Genomic DNA, 27,204 nt, shown 5'->3' with positions numbered 1-27,204 from the left:
TCTTTTGTAGTTCTTTGCTGTCTAATATAACATACGTTTAGAAGCATGGCCACCCTGCCCTTTCGGAATCCATTGTATTCTGAAAGCCGGCATGACATAGCTTGTTTAGATGAAAGGACCAAGTCTGTTTTGGTAGCTTCTGTTTGTCTTGCTTGACTTTGGTGAGATCATATTAAAGTTTCATGCTTTCTGGGCGTGTAAAATTGATGTAGCATAAATTAATTGGCTGATCTATGCATTTTTCCTCTATTGTTTGAAAATTACTGTCTCCGGGAAGCTCCCTAGTGGATACAACCTTGCCTGCGTGGATCTTAGACAAAACACCACTGTTCGTAGTTGTCATAAAAGTATGTATCTATGGAGGAAAAAAGGGCTCTCTGAAAAATCAGACAAAATGGCTATTTTTACATATTCTTTTTTTTCTTCCCATCATTTCTAAAGAATGTACATCCCATGGTGATGTGGATGATCTAATGGCATTTTGTACCAGCAATGTTAAAAATTGGTGTGACAGACTTCATCTCAAACTGTATGGTTACTTTCTAAAATCATACATGAAAGCATATGTTGAAATGTATACTTGAAAAAAATATACTTGTATCATGTAGGAAGGTGATGTGCTTGCCTTAAATACCAAGATAATTTAGTGTAGAGAAATCTTTGGAATAATTAATATAACAGATGTTCACCTTGCAATAACTTAAAAATAGAAATCATAATGCATTTAAAATTAATTAAAGGTTGAAGCCTTCTAACTTAATTATATATATTTTATGAAGATGAAACAAAATTTAAGGAAGTTTGATACCATGAGTAATTATTAGTTGTTTTCATTTTGTAGTTGGCTTGGTAAAATTTATACAGCCCTCTCTCCCAAAAATAAATTCCAATGACTTATTTAAAAAGTATGAACTTTAATGCTATAGAAGCTGCAATATGCTTAGCTTACCCTCAATCTCAGACCTATTTTGTGCCCCAAATGAAAATTTCATGCTGTTTCCCTCTTACAAACTGTTATACATGTTGTTCCTTCTACCTGGAACTCTTCCACTCCTTCCCACCTCTGTCTAGTCCTGCACATCCTCTTAACTTCAACTTAAGTCGCTACACAGGAGGGCTTCCCTGATCCCCCTTTCAGCTCTGTTAGCCTTCCATTATATTCTCCCCTTAAACCTGTACTTCTTACACCAAACACAGTTATCCTATGTTTGTCTTCTCTGTTAGATTATGCACCCCTCTAGGGGAGGGACCATATAGTTAATTCTTGAACAATATGGGTTTGAACCATGTGGGTCCACTTATACACATAGATTTTCTTCTGCCTCTGCTGCCCCTGAGACAGCAAGGCTAACCCCTCTTCTTCCTCCTCCTCAGCCTACTCTAGGTGAAGACAATGAAGATGAAGACCTTTATGATGATCCACTTCCATTTAATGAATAGTAAATTTAGTTTCTCTTCCTTATGATTTTCTTTTCTTTTCTCTTTTTTCTTTTTTTTGAGACAGAGTCTCGCTCTGTCACACAGGCTGGAGTGCAGTGGCGTGATCTTGGTTCACTGCAACCTCTGCCTTCTGGGTTCACGCCGTTCTCCTGCCTCAGCCTCCCGAGTAGCTGGGACTACAGGTGCCCGCCACCACGCCTCACTAATTTTTTGTATTTTTAGTAGAGATGGGGTTTCACCACGTTGGCCAGGATGGTCTCAATCTCTTGACCTCGTGATCCACTCACCTCAGCCTCCGAAAGTGCTGGGATTACAGGCATGAGCCACTGTGCCCGGACTCCTTATGATTTTCTTAATAGAGTTTTCTCTAGCTTTCGTTAAGAACACAGTATGTAGGCAGGGTGGAGTGGCTCACCTCTGTAACCCCAGCACTTTGGGAGGCTGAGGTGGCTGGATCACTTGAGGTCAGGAGTTCGAGACCAGTCTGACCAACATGGTGAAACCTCGTCTCTACTAAAAATACAAAAATTCGCTGGGCATGGTTGTGCATGCCTGTAATCCCAGCTACTTGGGAGACTGAGGTAGGAGAATTGCTTGAACCCAGGAGGTGGAGGTTTCAGTGAGCTGAGATTGCACTGTTGCACTCCAGCCTGGGCCACAAGAGTGAAACTCTGTCTCAAAAAAAAAAAAAAAAAAAAAAGAATGCAGTATGTAATACATATAACACACAAAATACTGTTAATTGATTATATTACCAGCAAGCATTCCTCGAGTCAATAGTAGGCTATTAGTAGTTAAGTTTTTAGGGAGTCAAAAATTATCTGTGGATTTTTGACAGCATAGGGGGTCAATGGCCCTAACCCCTGCATTGTTCAAAGGTCAGCTGTATTTGCTTGTTGCACTTTACATTCCTGGCATTTAGCACAGTCCCTGGCATTACTGAATGAATGGGTCTATGTTAGGGATAGACATTTGAACAGCGTATGATGGACTCTTGCTTCTAATTGCTATTGTGTATACATACATGTGATTTAATAAAAGGATGAGTTTTAAAAGAATAAACCAAGAAAATTCTCTAATGAATCCCTTGGTCTTCTTTGATTCAACAAATAGTTGATTAGATTTTTTTTTTTTTTTTACAGATGAAGTAAATTTTATTGAGCTTTATGTCAGGTGTCATACAGGACCATGAATACTCTTGTTCTTGGTAAGCAAATCAGATAATGGGTACATATGGTACTAGATCAGTGTGCAAAGGATGTCAGGAACTTTTAACTTTGTTTCCATATAATTATAATGAAAATATAATATAAGGATTAAGTGTGGAAACAAATAGGACGAACAGATAGAAGACTTACGCGGGAATGCTTTAGCAATAGCAGGAGCATATTTGCTTTTTAAGTTGTCTTTAAAGACTCAATTATTTGTTTGTCAGTATTGCTGGTTATGGACTAGAAAAGGCATTATCTATGGGAGGACCACACCAACTTTAGTTCATCTACAATAAATCTCTTACCTTCAGTATGAATGGAATATAAATTGCCTGTTATCCAATGTTCAGTATGAATGGAACAAAAATTGCCTCTTATCCAAATGATGAAAGTCAGAAATTTCTCAAAATATGGTATTCCCAAACACACAGCTTACTACTAATCCGAGGTGTGAGAAATACTGTCACGAGTGGACTTGTCTCCTTAGAACTTCACACATTTGGAATTTTAAAAATCCCACTTGAAAGTACTCTATTTTTTAGATACTATTAAAAGGCCTATCTTAAAGTGATTGTTTTGGCAAAAAACCAGGCTTGTGAAAGTTTCTATTTATGTATTGTGCTTCTATTTCTCCCTAAATTCAGAAAAAAAGGAAGAAAAGGAAAAAGAAAGCAAAGAATGATGAGCATCAGTACTTTGCAGAAAGGCTAACGGTTTGGGAAGCATCACCTCCTGTACAAACCAGACTCGCAGAAATCTTCAGGGTCTTCCAAACGCAAAGGGTCTGACCAGCTGTTCGTCTGTGCAGAAGCAGCACTCCTGGGGGAGCAGTGCAGGGGAAGGCGCCACTCTCAGAGAACCTGAAATTCCTGGCAACTGATGGTCGTTTGACCAACGCTGGCAGCAAACATCCACGTTTAAACTTACCTTAAGTTTATATATGTGATTATCTCACAACACTATACTAAAAGATAAACAGATGACGGAAACTCAAATGAGAAATTTCTCCATTGTCGTCTTTGGTACATAGGTTTTCTGAAGATTCCTGGCACTCTGGAACAATGAAGCTGAGGGGAGAGTCGTCCACAAGGTCAGCCGCACAACTGCGTGCAAGGCATGGCAGAGGCAGCGTGTTCCGTGCTAATTGCCAGTGTTGTTCCATGGGGCAGTTCAGAGCAGTGCAGGGAAACAGTGATGTTCTAAGATCACAGAGTCTAGAGTTTGGGAATGCTGACATTTTTACCGTTTGCTTCGTACTAGCTGTGTGACCATGGGTTAGTTACTTAACTTCTTTACACATGAGTTCCCTCATTGTTAAAATGCAGCCCCAATAGTAATTTCTTCCCATAAGGTTGTCATATACATAAAGCAAGGTAATATGCATAACATGTTTAGAACAGTGCCTGGCGTGTGAGTGCACAGGCCGCATCAGTGAGTGGTTTGATTCCTTACTGCATTTCCGCATGCTGGGAGTGAGCTGCTTTACCGCTCAGACTGAGCAGTGTGGCAGCCCAGGTCCTTGGCAGGTGCTCCTTCCCACTAGGCTTTTTGCCTGTATAGACCACTCCTTTCGAGGCCAGTGCTGATTTATTTCAGTTACAAGACCTGGTGCAGGCACATGAATAAACCAAGACAGTTATTATGTCCCTCAAGGAGATAAGCAAACAGAATATGTGATGGCATGAGGAAGGTGATAAGCCCCAAGGCTACGGTGCCCACTTATGATTCCATAAAATCACAGAACACTGATTCTAAGCAAGATAAAGTCCTTCAGAGCTCATATATGCCAGCCTCCTCCCTGAGTAATAGATTCCTTTATTATCTCCCAACCAAACCGAGACTAGCCTCTGCTTGCTTGAGGTAGCTTGGTGAGAGAGAGGCTGTGTAATGAAGGAGGGAGTGGGAAGAGCCAGGAGACAGGCGCTCCAGCTGGGGCAGGTCACTTCCCCCTCAGGAGTAGACCAAGGGGTTCCAATGAGATGACTTCCAATGTTCCTTCTAAGAACTTGCTCAAATTCTAAGACTCAATGACTTTATAACTTTGGAGGGCAGCCTCTGTCATCACTGGGCAGCTCTACAGTTAAAATGCTTTCGCATACACACTATACTCTATTTTTATCTGTTGGCTTTAGCTCTGTCCTCTGGAGACACAGAAAGTCAGTTCATTATCTTCTCCATGTGAGTTCCTGAAGGATTTGCCGGCAGCTCTCCTGTCTTCTTTGAGTCCTGCCTCCCTCTGAACTTGTGATGTGTATAGCGTCCAGCCCTCACTGCCGAGGACTCCTGCTTCATCCCCCCCTCAGCAAACTCCTCTTATCTCATGCTTCTTATTCTGCCCTTCTCTTCACTCTCCATATGTGTGCATGGTCTGTGTCCTCACCCACACCCTCCAGTCAGTGCACCCGTCAGCCAGTTGGTGAGTGTGACTTCTGAAGGCAGTTGCTGTTTAGCATTGTGCAGCTTATAGCAAAGGAACCACATGTCCACATCAACACAAACATCAAACCCAAGGTCCAACTCACTCTAGTAGAGCTCACAACACTGTACAGTTCAGGTTAGGTCTCTTGTCTTGTTTCTGAGGTTTAGGAAAGGCCAAAATGCCCATGCAATCCTCCTAGGTGTGTGGGATATAATTCTAGGACTGAATCGATGGTTGTTATTCTGCAAGATACCTGAAGATGAAAGGTGGCTGCATGGTTCCTCAGGAATGAACCTTGGTCTCCTTCATCATCTGCTGTCCTATCAGAGGACACACTCAACGGCTTTTTCTCAAAATGAGAGGCACGTGGTAGCTGTGGAGGATGAAAACTGTTGTCTGTTAGCTTGGGTATCTATTTCTTGCTGCCTTTTTCTAACTCTCCACTTCTCTATTCAGAGCAAGCTTTTTTAAAGACCCATCTTGTCTCAACGCCATAAGGAATGGAGGAACTTTTGTCTGTGCTTTGGCCTCATCATTAAGGGGAAGTAACTTCCTTTGAAGCCCAGAGTGGTGGTAACAAAGATATCCAGACCGAAAGAACGCCAAGAGGTAGGTGCGATTCAGGGCTCAGTTAAATAAGTGAGCATAGGTTCCCTTAGTTTGTTGCTTCCCAATTCTCCATTAGTAGACTTTTAACCCTTATAGGTCAGATGTAAGTTAAAATGCAAATATTCCCCTGGAAGGGTAACATTTTGCTGTTACCATCCACCTAAAGAACTGAAAGAAGGCTCAGTTAACAGAGAAAGAGAAGCCATAAGAGTAGCAAAGGTGTAGCTTCGCAGGAAGACCGGAGCTGATCAAAATCTAACTTTGCCTTCCTTGTGCTGTATCTGGGCCAGGCCTAGAGAACGGTCACCCTGAGTGACTCTCCGTGAACAGGGCATTTGGTCTCTGCAGGCTTGCCATCCCCGTGTGCCTCTAACATCCTCATGCTGAATAGTGTCCTTGAAGTGTGCCTGTTCTTCTTACATAAGAGTGCTTTCTTTGGCTAATCAGACAGAAGTTGTTAAGCATCTCTGGAGAGTATGAGAAAAGCTATTACAATATCAAAAAAACCTCCTTTTCCAGGTGGATTCAAAAGGAAGTGCCTGAGAGGCAACTTTCCCCATTGACTGCCAGCATAAAGGAGCTAATCACTGAGAAGCTGGGTGGCGAATTGGTGGACTTGGTGAGTAGATAATGTTTCCTCTAAGATCCCGGGCCCCAGAAGTTATTAAAGGATGAAGCTGGACACTTCTTGATGAGGTCCCTTAATCTCTAAGAGACCTTCAGTATTCATTTCACAACGGGAGATACAACATTTAATCTAATGGAGGCAGTTAATATTTTGCAGAAAATGTATGGCATGATTTCCAGAACATTTTAACCAACGTCCTTATAAAGATTTAAAAAAAAAACAGATTTGTTTTCTTCAGGTCAGCAATTCTTTATTTTGGGGAGAGGCTGTGGAAGGAGGAGAGGGTAACGGATACAAGCTATAACTCAGGAAGGTGACACAAGGAAGGTCAGGCTGGACAGAATGATGTGTGAGATCATGTTAGAAATATCACCAGATTCCTTGGGGAGTTGTAAAGGTGCCTTAATTCTTGTCCTTGCCAAACATCCTATAATAGTACTACAAGATTTTATTTATGATCACAGTCAAATTGGACTCTTATGCCTGGGTAGGCCACAGGTGTGGAATGTCAGTCATGGCTCTTACACTCATCAGAATGGCTCTCGTTAGGTCATTAAGGAAAGGAAAGGTTTCAAGATGAGGCCCTCCAGAGAAAATGTCATTTTCTTCAGGCTGGAGAGGCACCTGTTTGCTTTTATTAGGCACCTAGTTGGTTTTGCATTGAAAGAGCCATGTGTTTGTGCCTGAAATAAGGGAAGGAAAGAAATATCCCATTTTAAAATCAAAATTGATTTTGATTTCATCCCTGATGAATTGGGTACTTTAGTTACGAAGTCTAAGCTTTTGTTGCCTAATTTTGTAGTCTTTTAATAGAGAATACTTCACACAGATTAAGCCTTGAAAAGAAATAATTACCAAATATGTAAATAGACATTTCTATATACTAATATCTGCACCTAACTATATTTGCCTTTATGGCTATTAAGTGTATTAAATTAGTTACACATTAAATATTTATAGTCAACCTTCTATTTTTTTGATGCATAGATGAACATTCTCCACCAGAACCAGTCATGTCTGTGAGAAAGCAGATACTTTAGGTAGAACTCCACTGGAATATACATATCTGAAGACTAAGTCCCACTCTCAAGAAACCAGAACATTTGTTTTAATCCGTTTAATCTAATTATTTTATTATAGCTTCCTATAATAGGCCTCATGTTTGACCATCAATCACACAAACTCAGATTATACATAAAATATTAAGATTAGCTAGATTCTGATTGGACATTCATCTTTAAAACAAATGCTAGTAACCCTGAGTTAGAAAATAAGGAGAAAAAATAAATTTTTGCTAATGAGGTTATAGTCCAAATATAACATGAGATAAAAATGTCAAGATAAAAATGGAAAGTCTTAATCTTTAAATACTGTTTAAAAGTAGTTAAGTAACACAACAGAAACTTACTAAAATACTTTAAAAAGCTGTTGTAAATGAAAATGAGTAATTTGTCCTAAAGAGATAATCCAGATATTTAGTTTCCAATTCTATCATTAGAATGCCTTTTCAACAATTAGATTTCAAATAAGAAATCTATAATAATGTAGATCCATAGGAACACGGTGAATGTGGATAATATCAATTGCAAGAAGGCAATATCTGGAGCTTTTAAAACATTTTTTGTCCAATGGTTGGGGTTTCAAAATGGATAGAAGAATAACATCTATCATTTTAGAGGTTTTCTGAAAGAAACCAAGGTTCCTTTTAAATTCTTCCTTCTTGGAGATGCCTAAAGGGAGCCTATTGTTGAAGTAAAATACGACACTCAAATATAACTAGCCGAATAGGAGACAAAGAGGCCTCTATAGTTGAATCCTAATTAGAGGACATTTTGTTCTACTTCAAGCCCTATCCCCCATTCTAGCTTTAACCTTCTTCTTAGATCCACTTTAAAAGGCAAAGGTCTGCTTAGGAATAATGAACTTTCACGGATCAAGGTTCCATTATTTTCATTTTACGGAAGATCTGGATTCAGTTCTGAAATACTATCCGGTCTCTGTGGGTCTTTGGGAACTCCACGTGTTTTGCTAAACAGCAGCTCTTCGGCAAAGCGATTGAACAATGGGACCCTAGGACATATTTTAAGAACCCTCACGCCTGGTTACCATTTAAGAATTCACCAGACAAAAATGATTACCAGGTCACTGCCAGCTACAATTCTTACATTTCAACATTTTAAATAATTTATACGAAAGGCAAAGAAAGTACATGTCACTTTTTTGGTTTTCAATCAAACTAGCAGTTTACATATTAGGACCTATTACTTTCCAAAAGTCACACAGTCCCTACAAGTTTGCCACACAACTTATCACCAAAAATATTTCCAGTCTACGTGTGTTTACATATCAAAGAAAGCTTAATTAATCAGAGGAAATCTGGCACAAATATATGTTATAGCCTAAATAATTTAGTTTCTAGCTAAATGCAGATCTATTTCAGATTATCATATTTTAAAATAAAAATGAATCACCCAGGAAATGATCACTTATGGGTAAACTAGTATTTTAATGTCATTAATAGTTCTTGTTTTTGAATAAATAGTATGTTAACAACTAAAAAACTTTTGGAGCAACTTGTTGTAAATTGTGTTTTTTAGATTTACCAGAAAATTTTGATATGAATTATTGAAATACCCACTTCCACATATAAAAACTAGATGTCTTTGATATATTTTGTTTAAATATGCAAATATGTTAACAATAAAGGAGATACAAGCTCATGTAATGAGATTACTTCCATTATTTTTAAGTTACTTTAAATATTTGTTGGGGAAAACTTGTTAGCAGTGGGTCATTGCTCTAGGACAACACAATGACCACCCAATTGTCTGTGTTCTAGCCAAATTCTCTACACTAACATGAGAAAGGGCACAATGATCTTTCTGGGATCAGGGGTTTATTACTCTGTTCTCACTCTGTTAATAAAGATATAACCAAAACTGGGTAATTTATAAAGGAAAGAGGTTTAATGGACTCACAGTTCCACATGGCCTCACAATCATGGCAGAAGAGCAAGGGATGTCTTACATGGCGACAGGCAAGAGAGAGCTTATGCAGGGGAACTCCCCTTTATAAACCATCAGATCTCATGAGACTTATTCACCATCACAAGAACAGCATGGGAAAGACCTCCCACCAGGTCCCTTCCATGACACATGGGAATTATGGGAGCTACAATTCAAGATGAGATTTGGGTGGGGACACAGCCAAACCATATCATGGGGTTTGTCACTGGCCTGGATGGAACATCCTTGTCAAGACACACACACACACACATACCATACACACATGCAAACAACTTAGAGAAAGAGAGACAGTCAAAAGAAAGAGAGAGAAGGAGCTCACGGTTTATTATGAGGGATTGGACCAGGTGATTTTGGAAGCTGAGAAGTCCCACCATCTGCCACCTGCCAGCTGAAGGTGTAATGCCAGTCCAAGTTCAAAGGCCTGAGAAGCAGAAAAGCCCGTGATGTAAATCCTAGTCTGAGTTCAAAGGTCCAAGAACCAGGAAGGCCGATGAGCAAGGGCAGGAGATGATATCCCAACTCAAGTAGAGTGGGCAAATTTGCCCTTCCTCCACTTTCTGTTCTATTCTGGCCCTCAGGAGACTGGATGATACCCACCTACAGTGGTAGGGCTATCTTCTTTATTCAGTCTATGGATGCAAATGCACATCTCTTCCAGAAACACCCTTACAGGTACACCAGAAATAAAGCCGTACCGCTTGTCTGGGGCATCCTTTGGCCCAGTCCAGTTGACACATAAAATTAATCATTGGCTGGGCACAGTGGCTCATGCCTGTAATCCCAGCACTTTGGGAGGCCGAGGCGGGCAGATCACAAGGTCAGGAGATTGAGACCATTCTGGCTAACAAGGTGAAACCCTGTCTCTACTAAAAATACAAAAAAAATTAGCCAGACGTGGCGGCAGGCGCCTGTAGTCCCAGCTACTCGGGAGGCTGAGGCAGGAGAATGGTGTGAACCCAGGAGGTGGAGCTTGCAGTGAGCAGAGATCGCGCCACTGCACTCCAGCCTGGGCGACAGACTCCATCTCAAAAAAAAAAAAAAAAAAAAAAAAAAAAAATTAATAATCATACCGGCTCATTCAAATGAACAAACTGCTTATTCAAAAAAATAAACTTGTACCTTAACGCCTGCCCTCAAATTTAATGTCATTGCTATGGTTTGGCTAAGGAAATATTATGCATTTTAAAACCCTAATCATACCTCTAGCCCATTGCTGAAGGGGCATCTAGCAAGTAAAGTAACTCCAAATGATCTGTTCCTTGAGTTGGTACTCACCTTTATCAGCCGTTTAGAGCTTTCCTTTCCACAGCTATGGTCCCTTTTGGAGCCAGCTGCTGTCATCAAGGGAGAGGGAGTGTTGGCTGCTGACCTGCGGGTGGCCAGCCGCTTCTGATACTCTGCTAGCCTTGGGCTCCTGGCCCTCTTGCTTGAAAGTTGCCCTCAGCCCCTGCAGACAGATGCTCTGGAGCTTGACTGCTCCTTTACTGGACTTCCCTGCCTTCCTCTGCCCCGGGAGTCTCTGTCATCTTCACTTTCCTTTACTTGCCAGGCTTCTTCCCTGTGGCTGCTCCCTGGTCCCAAGTTTCCAGAGTGTTTACCTGCTTCCTGGTGTGTCCAAACTATCCGGCTGAACTTGTTTTGTTTCTGAAAAACCCAAGTCTGCAAAATCACATTAAGAACTGATAGTCAGAGTTCTTTCATTTAAATTCTTCCTAAACAAAACAATCCTGCCTTGCTGTTAGGGGTGCTGTCAGCTTAAATGTGTAAATGTCCTTCACCTTTCTTGATTTTTAAGGTTTGTTTTCAGAAAAACAGGAATTGCAACTGGAGGGCAAAATGCACACTTCAGCAACACATACAGCTTCACATTTACTCCTACACTGGCTGTAGAGAATACTCTGTTCTCCAATGTCTATAAACAGGGCCTGGTTCATAGTTCTAATTAATTAACTTTATTAACTTGGAGCTGAAAGGAGGTGGCAACTTAAGGAAATAAAAAGCAATAGACCTTGCCTGACTAGTTCCATATAACTGCTTTTTAACTGAAAGTAAAAGAACAGTCACTTACTTATTACATGTAATAAAGCAAAATAGATGCTTAGACAGACTGCACAGCACAGGCTATTCCCAGCTTATCCACAGAATATGTTTTCAAAAAAAGAGACAAAAGAAAGCATTTTTTTTCATTTAGTGCAAGTAGCAAGTTTATTTTCTTTGATATAGAGTTAACAGAGCAATGATGCCCAAATGAGGTAATATTACATTTGCATAGGAAAACTTCCCTTGACACACTAATTTAGATCTTTGTTAAAGTTATTGATTGTCAGATCAGAGAAACTGCAATTCCAAGTTTATTCATAAAATAAAAAAAATGTTGTTACTTTGGAGATTTCAAAATGGCAATTTTATCTCAGAGTCATAATTACAAGGGGAAAAATACTGTCTTAGCTAAGACCAAGAGTTTCGGCAGCAGTGCAATACTGTTTATATTCACGTCACACAAAAGCACATGCATTTGGCAAAGAGAGTGCATACATTCTTATTGTATCTTTTTTCGTTACGTGCTCTATTGCTTTATGGTCCCCTAGAGGGTCTACTTAACACGAATTCAACAATGATGATAATGAGGTCACCAGTCATTTCCTTACATATATAGCCCTAATGTATTCAATTACATGTTTTTGATGTTGTGCTGGTAGTATATAGATCCCAATTAGGGAGAAACCTGGGCCTATATAAACAATATATATGGAATATACATGGATATGTAAAGACTTGAGGTTGATGACCTGACATCCGTTAATGGGTTAAAAATAGTAAAGTAAAAATTCCAGTGGCTTAGAAAGATGGTATTTTCTTTAGGACACACTGCTGAACACATGGCCACCTACCTGCTCTCTAAAGCAATATGTATAATTTAACCACCAAATATAGAACAGAGGAATACCAGGAGACAAAAAAAAAGCATTAAAGCCCATTACAATCTTGAATAAACCAAAACCTCCAGTACACAGAAAAAGCATTGCAATCATATATTTAGCTTTATTTTTCTAATATATGTCATAATTTAAAACTATATAAAGTCACTTACATAAAAGCAATTTTTTCAAGTGTTATAGTTTAGAGCATGGCTTTATATTTGGCTTAATCATTTTTTTTAAAACCAGTTTAACTTATAAAGCTCGTAATCTCGCCAGCAGGGCTTCAACTTCGGGAACTGATTCATTTTTAGAAAAAGAGCCAAGAAGTTCTGTTTCCTTTTTTCTGTTGCTTTCTACATTACAGGCTTCCTTCTTCTCAACTGCCTTGATCCTCCCGGTAGACGTATGAGTGTCTAGATTATAATTAAGCTCCTTGGCGACTGGAGTCCTTGTTGAGTTGCAATTGATATTGTAGTGTGAACGTGACCCTTCTGTCAACTGCACTTTCTGATTTTCTACAGTAAGGAAAAAAGAAACATAAAACTTATCACCATGAAAACCAAGGACTGTGCACATTATAAAACACATTTAAAGTAATTATTCTCAATAAATAAGTAGTCTTCTTACATAGACTAAACAAAGAAACAGTCAACAGAGTAAGACAGGTTTAAAGTAATCACACAGGGTTTTAAGAATAAACTAAAATATAACAGCCAACCATTTCATTAGCACTAATGCCCATTTCCTTCTTCCTTTATGCTTGACATGCCTGTCACGTGGTTATTATCAGGGCCTGGTCCCATATTTCTTTCAGGTCTCTGTTCAGACACTACCTAAAAAGAGAGGCCTTCTCTAGCCACCCATCTAAAATAGCATTTGCCCTTTGCAATGCTCTATCCTTCCCTATCATGTTTTCCTTCACAGGACTCATGATGGTTGGACACATCATATATTTGCTCACTTGTCCATTGTCTGTCTTACTAGAATGTGTGCTCCAAGACAGTAGGGACATTATTTTAACTACTGCTGTAACTTTAGGGCCTAAAATGGCCCTGGTGCAAAGTAGGTCCTCAATAAATATATTTGTTGGATAAATAATTTCCACACTCTGTGACACAAGATAAACATTAGCTTGAATAATAATGAGATTAATTTCCTTTTTGAATGAAATCAAGAAGAAAAGTTTCTATTAAGAATTTAAGGGTCAGGTGTGGTGGCTCACGCCTGTAATCCCAGCATTTTGGGAGGCTGAGATGGGTGGATCACGAGGTCAGGAGATCGAGACCATCTTGGCTAACACAATGAAACCCCATCTCTACTAAAACTACAAAAAAAATTATCCGGGCATGGTGGCAGGCACCTATAGTCCCAGCTACTCAGGAGGCTGAGACAGGAGACTGGCATGAACCCGGGAGGTGGAGCTCACAGTGAGCCGAGATCGCACCACTGCACTCCAGCCTGGGCGACAGAGTGAGACTCCATCTAAAAAAAAAGAATTTAAAAAGTCGATTATTTTCCTTTAAAGAAATAATGAACTTGGCTAGGCACAGTGGCTCACACCTGTAATCCCAGCACTTTGGGAGGCCGAGGCGGGTGGATCACCTTTAGGTCAGGAGTTCGAGACCAGCCTGAGCAACATAGAGAAACCCCATCTCTACTACAAATACAAAATTAGCTGGGCGTGGTGGCGCATGCCTGTAATACCAGCTACTTGAGAGGATGAGGCAGGAGTATCACTTGAACCTGGGAGGCAGAGGTTGCAGTGAGCCGAGATCGTGCCATTGCACTCCAGCCTGGGCAACAAGAGTGAAACTCCGTCTCAAAAAAAAAAAAAAAAAAAAAAAAAGAAATCATGAACTTGGCAAGCAAACAATTAAAACTTCCTAGCAAACCCAAATGTTATATGTAATTGTCAAGTATATACACATCTATACATACATGCATGTACATATATACATACACACATACATCCTTTTATTGGTAAGTGATGATAATGGTGACTTATAAAAAACAGACAACCTCAATATTCATGTAACCTTGAACGGGGCTTGAAAATGGCTTCAACAAACCTGACATGACATTTAAAGTTTTTTGGTTATTCTCTGAGAGATGTTCCATTGTCCCAATAGTAATGACTTTGGAGCACAAGCAGTCACTCATGACAGTGTGTTTTATGGGAGTGCTGAAAATTCCAACTGAAAACAGCTTGTACATTAAAAGGTGGCTGCTGAAGATATTTACTGCACTGTCATTTCCTGACCAGGGGCTTCCAGTGATGGATGAGGATTTTACACACTTTCTTGGACATTCTCAACAAATTTTAGAAGTATGATCACCTTTTAGCTGCTGGAAGAAAATAAATACACTTTTTCTTTCACCTTCTATATCAGGTGGGCAATTGTTACTCAAAAATCAAAATCTAATAGAGCAGTGATTTTCTCTTAAAGGATTGTATGCTTTGTAGCTTATAATGTACATATTGTGTTTGCTGGAAAGAGCACAGTAGATGTGGTATTCCTGCAGTTCCTATGACCACATCCTTTTCTTTTCTAGCACCCACACTTCTGTCCCAAAGAATGCTTGAAAACTGCCTTTGTAGCTAAATGTAGAATGTTAGCCAGCTTACTGCTCCTTCCCCAAAATGTTCTTATCTTTGCTTATTTGATTTCTTGCAAACCACTCCACCATGATGGTATCTCCAACAAACCAGTTTATTCTGCTATTGGACAACTCTAGTTAAATGTCTAATGGCAAAGAAGAGATTAAATTAGCCAAAATACGGGTCTGGAATATGAAATGTGTATGTGTGTATGTGCGCATGCATGTATGCACTCCAAGAAAGTAGGGACATTGTTTTAAATATTGCTATAGCTTTAGTGCCTACAATGTCGCTGGCGCACAGTAGGTGCTCAATAAATATGTGTTGGGTAAAGAATTATTTCCACAATCTATGACACAAGATAAGCATTAGTTTGAATAGTAATGTCATTAATTTCTTTCTTGAATGAAAGCAAGAAGGAAAGTTTCTAATCAGAATTCTTAAAGTCAGTGGTTTTCCTTCAGAGAAATACCGAACTTGGTAGGCAAATTATTACAACTTTATATATATATATATATACACGCACACACACACACACAAACACACATACACACAAAACTCATACACACATACCATCTTATGAATAGTCTGTATTTATATAGTACTTTTATGTATAAAGCATTTGTTGCACTTCAAACATTAACACCCTCAGCATATAGATTGAGGGGTAAAAGCGAAAGGAGGTTAAGTAATTTGCTTAGACCTAGTTACTGACTACATCAGTGGTTGACGCCAAATGCTGTCTCTAGAGATACTGAGGCTGTCTTCAAGAAATTTGAAAACCTTTTTGCCAAAGGAAAGTGCTAAGTAATTCAAAGCTAAGTTTCATAATAATGGTGTCCTGTGCTTATACTTCAAAATGCCTTCTGACACACTGAATTCTCGCAACAGTTTTGTAAAGCAGATAGTACACCCATGTAAACTACCTTAACACAGTATGTCCAAGGTCACACACATCCTCCATTTCTTTCCTGGTCTCACTTAGATTCATGACTATGAACTTCGAAAGCATGACCTTTAACCCACTACAATTCCCTAGTCCATTCACTCTTCCATTCTCCTGGACAACTATTTCACACCTTCCCCACTCTTCCAAACTTCCAACATGTCCTCCCTCTTTCTCATTTAACTCATTCATAGAGGCGATCAGAAGGAGCCCCTGCACGTGTCTCACCTCTTCCCCAACACCTATTATCTGCCTACTGCACACACATACATCTGCCCCTCCTATTAGGATGAATCAACCTTCCAAGCTCCCCTCTGAGGACAGCCCTCAAGGTGAGTGATGGATGTGATTTTTGCTTGTCTATTCAAGGACATCCCTCTGGCTGCTTTGCCCTCTCTCTGCTGCATTGTAAAGGTTTCCTTCTCCAGGTGCTCATTCCCCTCAGCAGAGAAGCTCTAATAATAATAAATTTAGGAGGTGGGGGGAATCTCTATTTGTCTCCACATCCTGCTCCAGCTATCTAAATTCTTGGCTCCCTTTATAGCAAAATACCTTGAAAGAATTGCCCATACTTACTCTCTCAATTTCTCTCTCCCTATTTTTCTCTTGAACCCACTCCAATCATGCTTTTGACCCTTTACTCTTCTCAAACAGTTCTTGTCAAGGTCGCTAATGAACTGCATGCTGCCAAAAACAAGGACTGTATATCTATTTGAATGTCTTAGTACTCCTTGATCTATACCAGATCCAAGGATGAAATGCCTAGCATTGCCTGGGTTTTTCTTTTAGTGTTTGTTCTTTGAACTTCTTTGGAGACTTAGGTAAATAATAATGGATGGGCCAAGGCAGGCAAAACCATTTCTATCCTTCTGAGAAAACTCAAAAGAGCTGTGGGCTTGCTTTAGGGACAAAATGATAAGAGAAAAACTATGATGGTATTTGTCTCCTCTGTGGTTTCAGGTGAGGAATCTTTCATGAGAAGCAACAGACAAAACAGTATAAAAAGGAGAGGCCATTCCTAAGACCACTGAAGAAATAAAAAAGAAAAGTGCACAAGAGTTTTTTAAAGGATGTTTATAGCTTTGTTAGAAATTCCTAGATAACAACTCTTCACTCTCAGCCCTCACATTAGCTCTCAGCACCCCAACAGCCCCCATTCTGGTCCTCACCTTCTTTTTGGTTTGTCTCCAGCCATGGGAGACCAAAACTGTAGCACTGAGCAAGTCAGATCTTAAACTGCAAAGCAGGTAAATGAAGCTGGACAGAAGATTGCCTATCCCACTATAATTAGAGATAGTGCAGGAAGAGGAAGTGCTCAAGTTGGAAGTTCCTTTTTTTTAAGCCTGGCTTTGTTGCCAGGCTGGGGATAAGCTATCTACCCACCTCAGCCTCACAAAGTGCTGGGATTACAGGTGTGAGTCACTGTGCCCGCTGACCCCAGAAGTTCACTCTTATACAGAAATCTTATTATAATGTTGTGTCAAGGCCAGGTGTCTTCTGTTATTACCATTATTTTAGAAGTTTGTTAATGGTGGCTTTGTGTGGGCTGGAGACCTAAATTCCATGCAAAAACATGCACTATTTCTAAATGGTTGATGTGCAAACAACAGAGTGATCCCACAACCCTGTAAGTTGGAGAAAAATCTATACTCGATCTAGGTGCTCAGAGGCATAAATAAATTGTAATTTGAGGCAGGTGGGCCCATTCTTCTCATATGAAGTTAGTTACAAATGCAAGATGATACCTAGGACATATGGACTCAATGAAAGGTAAGGCTGGGGTACAATAAAAAGACAAGCATTTCTTTTTCTCAACTCAAATCTTCACCATACACACTTTTAAATGGAAACTAAAAATATTAAGGCAAAGTGGGATGATTAATTCTTCAAGGTGAGGAGTTTGTTTTATTATTTTACAAATTGAATCCTAGGCCTTTTTTTTTTTTTCTGTTTAAGATACTACAATTGATCTCTATGTACAATATATCTAGGACTACTGCCAATATTCAGGGCCACTGTTGATTGTAGTACTGATAGGCAAAGAACCAGCTGCTATTCTTAGTACCAATTCACTATGAAAATGCAATCCACACATCTTGTATTTGTGTTTCTGTGGAAATAAACACGATGAGAATACATGCTATTTTCCTTTAAGATAGGAATACTTACTCATTTCAATGTAATTCTTCACAGGATTCTTACTATAAGAATTAAATCTAGAGACCCACCACAGCTTTTTCTTTGAAACCGAACTAAAAGTTGAACGTTGTTGGAGAGTTGAATGCCTCTTAAATACTGATACCCACTGGACTTAAAAATGAGAATAAAGGCCTTAAGCTATATCTAGTGTTGGGTCCCACATGACCTTTGGCAGAGCGTAGATTTGGATGACAAAGAAAGCTTAAAAAAACTCAATCATCCTGTGCTAACATTTCCATTGTTTCTAGAGAAACACAAAAGACGCAGGAAACTAGGAAAGTTGCTGACAAAAAAATTATATATATATATATATATATGAATATATGCAACTTGGCATCTAAATGAGGAAATATTTCAACCAATAGTTTTTATGCTTCTTGAGCTAAGAAGGTAAGGCTAACTAAGGCCCTGGCAGACGGCCCTTGGGGAAGACTTCTCTGCTGCAGGAAATATCAGTTATGGTTCAGAAAGAGGCATTATTCCTTTTAAGTCAGTATTGATCCCCCCTCACATTGTGGTTCTAATGGGCACTGGCTTCTTAGGAGTGCCAACTCTCAGATGAAAAATAAAATTGAGCTCCTGTCTTTTGTGGTCAATGGTGAGTCTGTGGCAGCTTTGACAGGAGGAAGAATGTAGAACTCTGGTGTCTATAAATTGACTGCATCTATTCAGTGTTCCTGAAATTTGGTCTCTCCTCACAATTCTTTACCTTTTGCTTCGAACTATTACTTTGACCTACTAAGTAGCGTTTTTGTTTCACCCCAGCAATGGCTTTACTTTGGTGAAGGAAAAAGAATCACCCATAAATACAATTTTAAAGCACCACTGGGTCTACATGATAGTACAGTGTGTGACAAATATATGTTTTTAATCTATGCAGTAACGGAAGTTAGTGGTGGCCCCAGCAGCCCATATCCCTGTGGTTTTCCTTACCGTTGATTTACTGATGCTATAAATAATTGTCTTTCCTTGCTTTCATTTTGCTGTTTATCTTATGTATTGAAAATATGTAAAAATAATTCAAAGAGCAAAAGGTCATTTTGCATATAGTTAAAATCTTTTAGGGGTGCCAGAAACTCTTATTAAAACCAATTAAGTAAAAACAAACAACTAAACAAAACAATACTCTCCCTATCTAAACACAGTAGGCAAAGCAGAAGATAATGATATCTTTGAATAGAGGAGACAATTGATGAAGAACTTTCTTTGCAAAAACTCATATGTAAACTTCTATTCATTCTCGTTCTGTATCACTATCCTTTAAATAAAATTCAAAGACAGCACTGCCATTTCACAGTTTCCTATGCCGAGTTTTTCTAATTGAGTGTAGGGCTAGAAGGAAGTTCAAGATGATACAGGCTCTGTGCACACGACACCCAGGATAGGTTCAGCCTTTTAAGAGAAGAGTAAAATAAACTCTTCTGTTTGACTGCTTATCTTCCTGATTTGTAATATGCTACCTGAGTTGGATACTTTTCTCCATATCTGCTTTCTTCTTTTTCATCTCTCCCCTCAATTCTTAGCAATTCTAATTTGGCTTTCCTCCATACCTCTCTATTGAAATTGCTTCTTACAATATTACCCAAAGCATCAAAATTCCTAAACTCAATTGCATTTACTCATGCCTCTTTTTCCTCTTACATTTGCAATGTTTTGGAATGTGTGTAATAAAGAATTCAGCTGGTCTTTGTCCCAGTCCCTGGGAAGTGGCCTCTAAAGCCTTGGAATTTTTTAATCATGTTGGGCCCCTGAGACGTATAGTTTGAAACCCTAAACTGATAGTTTTTGCTAATGAGGTAACTCATGGTGGGCCCCTAGATAGTTTATAGTAATGAATGACTCAGGATGGGGGTTACCCAAGTCAGAAAGACCAATCATGTGATTAGAGGGTTGGGGTTTTGAGCCAAATGATTATCAGCCTGATTTCTGAGCAGGAGACGGGTACGGGAGCTTGAGCTCGATCATGTGGGTGATGATTCAACTAATTGTGCCTAAGTAACAAAGCCTCAGTGCAAACTCAAGACACTGATATTCAGGTGAGATTTTTGGTTGGTAATCCTCTGTGCATGCTTACACATCAATGTGCAGGGAGGGTGATGCGTCTCTGAAGACAATAGGGGCTTCATGTGTCTCTCCTTTGGCTACTTCTGATTTGTATTCTTTTGCTATAATAAAGCTGTAACAGTAAGTATAGTACTTTCCTGAATTCTGTCATTCTAGCAAATTATTGAATTTGAGAGGGTAGTAGGAAGCACTGAATTTGTAGTCAAGTGATCAAAAGTGAGGGTAACCTAGGGACCCTCAAATTTGCAACTGGTACTGAAGTAAAGGCAATCTTTTAGAGGACTGTTACCTGTGAAATCTGGCTTAACTTCATGTAGCTGGTGTTAGAAGTCAATGTAGATGTTATTTGTGACTTTGAACATTATTATGGAATAATATAGATATGATCACATTATCTTTATATATGGTTATTCTATAGTTTGCAAACACTTTCCCTGTATATCCACTTACGTGATTCTTATAACAGCCCTGTGAGATAGGTAATATGGGTATATTTACCTTGTTTGACATAAAATTGAGAAAGCAGAGATAACTTTCAGGCAGAGCCAGAGATAAAACTAAGTCCTCAGACTTCTGGTTAATGTGCTCTATCATGATATGGCCCTTGACCGTGCTTGCTCTTCTACTTTTTGATGATTCATTTTAAATCTTTATGGTAATTTGTTCTACCTTCCCAACCTCTACCAAACAATCATAACTCTCAATGTGGCCATTTCTCACAGTTACATCCTTGGCCCACTTTTCTGCCCTTTCTACCTTCTCTCCATCAAGATCTCACAGCTTCAGTCATTTCCTCTAGGAAGAAGACTCACATCTGCATTTCCAGCCCTGACAACAGAGCTCCAATACTGTATCCACCGTGGCCTCCCTAAACATTCCTACATATGCCCCACTACTACTTCAAATAACACATTCTCAAACCACGCTTTCACGCTCTTCACACTAACAGACTGAAACCAACCACAGCGTCTGTTTATCAGTCATGCTCTCTGTTATTGACAGCTGTCTCAGACTACTATACACTTGTGGTCACCTGGAGGTGGTTTGGCAGATATTAAATAAATATTTCTAAAGTATGTAGTGGCTTGTCAGCTAATAGATGCTGGGTCGGAAGTAATTTCGTCAGTTGATCTGGTGGTTCATGAGGGAGACGGCAGAGAAATAATACAGGGGTATGGTTTGACAGTATACTTATTAAACACTTATGACATACCTGATAAACCTTTTACATGCTATCGTTTTTTGTTTTGTTTTTAGAGACAGGGTCTGGCTCTGTCACTTGCTCAGGCTGGAGTGCAGTGGTGCCATGATGCCTCATTGTAGCCTTGAACTCGTGGGCTCAGGGTGTCCTCCTGTCTTGGCCTTCGGAGTAGCTAGGAATATAGGCAAGCATCACCATGTCTGGCTAACTTAAAAATTTTAAAAATCGAGACAGGGTCTTGCTATGTTCACCTAGAACTCCTAGTCCCAAGTGATTCTCCTGCCTCAGTTTCCCAAAGTGCTGGAATTACAGGTGTGAGCCACTGTGCCTAGCCTGTACATGCTATTTTAAAACTTTTACAACAATCCCAAAGTGCAGGTATCAACAAGCCCATTTTATAGATAAGGAAATTGAAGGTTTAGAGAAGTCCATGAACTGCCAAGGCCACATAGGCTTTGCTATTTGCCTCTGGCAAATTCAGTCCAGATCGTTGGCCCTCTTGGTTTCGGGGACACATGATTAGGCCATGGCAAATAGACATGCTGTGAAATGGAAAGAACACTTCCCCAGGATGAAGAGGCTGGGGAGAGGTTGATTCCAAGTGCTAATAACTTGGGAGCTGTATTAGAAACTAACTAGCTAACTATTTTAAAATGCTTTAGGACTAGAACATATTTCTGAAGCCATTTCTAAGTCTCATCACATAGTGTGCTTTTAAGTATATTCCTTTATTTCTTACACTTCTTCAACATTTATTAGACATTTTGAATGTACAGGTATTTCTTCTGAATAACTTATGCTATTCCTGTTTCATTTCATTTTGATTCACAGAATCATGTAATGTAGAATCAAATGGAAAGACCCCTTGTTACTTGGTGGAACCACCTAGCCAATGCTTGAATTACATTTAGTTAGCATCCTATCAAGTGGCTCTCCAGCCTCAGTTTGAAGACCTCGAGTCATTGCCTCACAATCTCATCAGGCAATATATTCTACCTTTGGTCAGCTCTAATAATTACATGTTTTACCTTAGATTTATCCAGTGTTTGTTTCTCTGAAATCTTAGTCACTGGCTCTGTTGATTTTTTCCATTAGAGCTGTATTAAATCCAATTCCTCTTCCACCCACTAGCCCATCAAATATTTGAAGACAGATACTATATTTTCTCAATCTTTTCTTCTCTAAGCCAAACAGGTATAGTTTCTTCAACTGTTCCTTCAGTGATCATGAGTTGAAATTATGGTTAAGTCAGTTTATTAGTTAATTTAATGAGGGTTTAGCCCACCATCCTACGTGCGAAGTTTTTGAAACATTTAAGATCCTGTCATTTCTATAATGAACATGCAAAACAATATTGCTTAGTAGTTCAAAATTCTGGGGAAAAGCTGAAGCCAATTAGGGTGTCCAGTACTGTAAAACAATATGATTATATGTTTATAGACTCTTAAAAAATTTCCATGTAGACTTAATACTTCAGGTTGATTTTTGGTATGCATTTAATAAGAATCTGCTTAAAATAATGTTTTTATTCATTAGAAAATTCAATCCTGGGATACATTTGTGTTTATAACCATTTTATAATAAAATAATTTTATGTATGACTATATACATAGAAATGTTCCTTTATGGCTGGGCATGGTGGCTCATGCCTGTAATTCTAGCACTTTGGGAGGCCAAGGCGGGCGGATCACCTGAGGTCAGGTGTTCGAGACCAGCCTTAACATGGAGAAACCGTGTCTCTACTAAAAATACAAGATTAGCTGGGCATGGTAGCGCATGCCTGTAATCCCAGCTACTCGGGTGGCTGAGGCAGGAGAATTGCTTGAACCTGGGAGGTGGAGGTTGCAGTGAACCGAGATAGTGCCATTGCACTCCAGCCTGGGCAACAAGAGCGAAACTCCGCCTCAAAAAAAAAAAAAAAGAAATGTTCCTTTACTTCTCTCTGGCCTATTACTACATATATACTACATTAGCCATGTCTAAACATAGAAATATGTTCAAGTAGTAAGAAATCTAATTCATATCCATCTAACTGTGACCTAACTTGCTAGAACGTAAGTTCCATGAAGGCAGGTATCTTTGTTTTATTCACTGGTGTATTCCCAAGCCCTAGCATAGTGCCTGCCTCATAACAAGGGCTTGATAATTTATTTCTTGAGTGACTAAACCCAAGTATGGCATGATTTTATCATTTTGTTTTACTTAATGTTTTAAACTAAACCTTAAAAAAGAAAAAAGAAACACTTTAGGGTAATACTACCCAGATACAGCTGATGACATATCATTTTTGGTTTATTGTACATTTTTTATGCTTTTGGGTCCCTTGAGGACTCAACATTGAGTCTAGAACAGAACTGTCCAATAGAAATTTAATGAGAATGACAAAAATGGGCTATATGTGCAAGGTAAAAATGTCTAGAAGCCACATTAAACATTGAACAAAAAAATCAGGTGAAATTAGTTTTAATAATGTGTTGTATTTAACCCAATGTCAAATATTCTCACTTTGACATAGATATGGCAAAAATATATTAATGATATCTTTGGCATTTTTTTGTACTAAGTCTTCAAAATCAAATGTGTATTTCATACTTACAGCAGATCTCTATTCAGACCAGCCACATTTCAGGAGCTTAAGAGCCACACCTGGGCCAGGCACGGTGGCTCAGGCCTGTAATCCCAGCACTTTGGGAGGCCGAGGAGGGTGGATCATGAGGTCAGGAGATCGAGACCATCCTGGCTAACATGGTGAAACCCCGTCTCTACTGAAAAAAAACACACAAAAAATTAGCCGGGCGTGGTGGCTAGCGCCTGTAGTCCCAGCTACTTGGGAGGCTGAGGCAGGAGAATGGCGTGAACCCGGGAGGTAGAGCTTGTAGTGAGCTGAGATCACGCCACTGCACTCCAGCCTGGGTGACAGAGCGAGAGTCCATCTCAAAAAAAAAAAAAAAAAAAAAAAGAGAGAGAAAAAAAAAAAAGGAGCCACACCTGGCTATTGTCTACCATATTGGACAGCACAGATCTAGAACCTGGAGTTTTTCACAGTGCTATTACCCATACATTATTTTGAGTTGAATATGTATATATTATAAACAATCAAGTGAAAATGAATTGTTCCAATATTTAGCACTTTATTGTGATTTTGTTTCATATAAAGGGGAAGGAGCAGTTATACATTTCTAGGTAATTTTGATTTAGGTAGCTTCTGTGAATGGCAAAATAGACAAAGGCTAAAGATTAAAAATATACTCACAAAATTTGAATGCTAATAATGAAAAGCCTACTGTTGCTACCGTCTATGTTTTGGCATCTGTTTATCCAGCCATCTAGGCATGGGGAGACTGGGTTACTGTTCAGAGACTCTTCTACTTTTACTTACTAGTTCTGTACATGTTTTAGTAAATAAATGAAAATTAGGAGGATCTAACTTATTAAATCTAATTCTCCTTCCTTTCAAAATGAGATTGACCTTTATTCCATGCTATTCTCCTATTCATATTGGATCAAGACCTATGTGGGGGTTAGGTTCAAGTGTTGCCACTATGAGAAACTGATGGACTGGCCTCTTTTTATTGTTCTATTCATAGCACAGCAGCATTATCTTGTACTAGATTGATGGTACCAAGCTTCATTATGAAATGTGAAATGATTTCTGAGATTTTAGTTTCATGTATTTCTAGAAAATGAGTGAAAAAGAGAAATCTGGCATGAGTCATAGACATTACCCTAAAGAGAGTACTCAGGCTAGTACACTACTGCCTCCTACTGTAAGTTTGAGGAAAGTGAGAGAGCCCTACTCATCCTTATTTCTATTTACAGATTTACAGACAAGTGGCCTTCTTCCTTCAAAGGACAATTTTGTGCAGATAACCTAGGAAGAAATATTGATGTTCTCTGAATTTCTCTGAATTCTTCCCTGCTTAGACTGCTAGATCTGTGAAAAAACGTCCAGCAAACACCGTGAGCATGGATTTTTTCCCATTCCAAAAAAGAAATTGGTTTTAAAGGTAATTCAGAAAACATCTGTTCGTTTAAATTCTATTTCACATTATTTTGTTGTTAAATTTTTCATTTTTCTCTTCTTCCCACTTCCCCTACAGGACCTCACATCACATCTCTAAGAAAAAGACAAGAGAAACAAAAATCTGTATTATTTTTAAATCTTTCAGAAGCCTCCTCCTAAATAAAAATATTAAAAAGTATGACATGAGTTAATATAGTAGGAAACATAACAATTCATTAAATACAGAGAAACATTTAAAAGCTGTAAGTTATCTAAAATATGAAGGGAGTACATGACTACATGACAACTTTGGATAAATAGAAACTACTTATTTCTATAACTAGCATATTTGGATCAATGATTTGGGTGCTGATTGTAGAGTCTGCTGAACTCAAATGGCAGGTTCAATTCTGATGGTTTTTGCCGAGTCGAAGAATATGAACCTTTATTTTAAAGGTGAGATTTTTGATCGGCAAAATAAGTCAGTCAAAGAGGACCTTTCTCAGAAGCTGCTCCCTTTTAATGAGGAAAATAGTAAAAGGAATAGGTCAATGTCACTTCAGTTATTTTTTTGCAAATAAAACACCACGCTTGATTCCTATGAAATCCCAGGCTGCACTGAGGTCTCTGTAAAATTGGTTTCAGTAAACAACTCATTTTTAACACAACATTAGCAGAGCTTGTGCTTTCTGAGACTGTGGACACACAGTCAGATTGGGCCACACAATCCCCCTCTTCCCGTTTACTGCCGTAGATTCTTGCCTCAGGCTTCTCTTGTCCACAGGGACTGTTTCCTCAAAGACCTGCTTCCAGTCTGCCTTCTCGGGGTTTTGGGCTTTGGAGCACCTCCTGTCTCTATGGTAACACAAAACACAAAGACTAGAAATGTACGATACAGAGGGCAGAAAAGAAAGAAATTAGAGTACAGTACCCTCGGTAAGCTAAAGAAGGTGCTAACGGCAGGTAAATGGACAAGGAGGACAAGATACAGTAACTGTTAGTTGTTCCATTTCACATACATCCTCTTAAACGAGCTACAAGTGTTAGCATAGAAGCCTTAAAGTATGTGGAACTTTATAATCCATATGGTATTTGAAATTTAAAAAAATATTGGAGACCCATATTGGCCATAAATACTTGGCAATTCATTAAGTTACTGAGAGAAATTAGAATTCTCAGTGGAGACACAATGCAAAAAAAGAATAAATTACATCAAGTATTACAGTATGGTTTATGTTAAAGACAAATATGTTACTATCGCATAGCAGAATGTTTTTTTTATTTTTCAAATCTAAATACAAATTTTCCAACTTTTTTTCAATTTGGGGCATCATAGTAAATGTAGCATCTATAAGTTCAATCGTTCAAAATAATCAGGTTTATGTCCTCAAATTGTTGGTCAATTCCGTTTGGTTTCTTGGTCATAAGCAGCACCCTGAACTCAGAAGGGTTGTCTCAAAAACATGGTGGAGTATATGAGGAACAGTAATGCTGTAAATTTAAAACCCCAAATATTTAAGAAACACACACCTACCCATTAGGAAAGATATATTATTCATATAGATATCTAATAAAAACATACATTGTCATACATAGGTATCCTATCAGGATTTTAAAAATATTTCATGCAAGCCTATGACATGTTGTTGAATATCAACATTGAGAGCTTATTATGAACTTTACAATATCTATTAAAAAAATGCTGTAGAGATTGCTTGGCTGCTGGGCCTCAGAGCAGGATCTGCTGACACATTGCAAGCATTTAAATTCATAGATTAACGAAGTTGGTTTTGACCTCTGTTCCTTGAGGTAGTACCCCAACAATTAGACCAGCAGAACTTCAGGGACACTAATCGTACACTTACTTGTAGAACTCTGTTATTAGGATCTAAGAAGACTTATTTCCTTAGTCTTTTTTTTTTTTTTTTTTTTAAACTC

The 27,204-nt window shown here is 38.9% G+C and overlaps 1 protein-coding gene across 2 annotated transcripts in view; it reads right to left on the bottom strand.

Moving 5' to 3' along the window:
- Positions 1-11,509: 11,509 nt before the first annotated feature.
- Positions 11,510-27,204, bottom strand: part of DIAPH3 (diaphanous related formin 3) — a 517,788-nt gene continuing 502,093 nt past the window's right edge. For both annotated transcript variants that reach the window (XM_030922410.1, XM_030922411.1), the window contains one exon: positions 11,510-12,769. In XM_030922410.1, coding sequence (XP_030778270.1) covers positions 12,507-12,769 — 263 coding nt within the window. In that variant the 3' untranslated portion in view covers positions 11,510-12,506. The remainder of the gene's footprint in view (positions 12,770-27,204) is intronic.

This window comes from Rhinopithecus roxellana, chromosome 18, assembly GCF_007565055.1.
Source record: "Rhinopithecus roxellana isolate Shanxi Qingling chromosome 18, ASM756505v1, whole genome shotgun sequence".
In the NCBI taxonomy this organism is placed as follows: Eukaryota; Metazoa; Chordata; class Mammalia; order Primates; family Cercopithecidae; genus Rhinopithecus; species Rhinopithecus roxellana.
The sequence above is the reverse complement of the archived record's forward strand: the minus strand, read 5'-3'. Positions and strand labels throughout refer to the sequence as shown.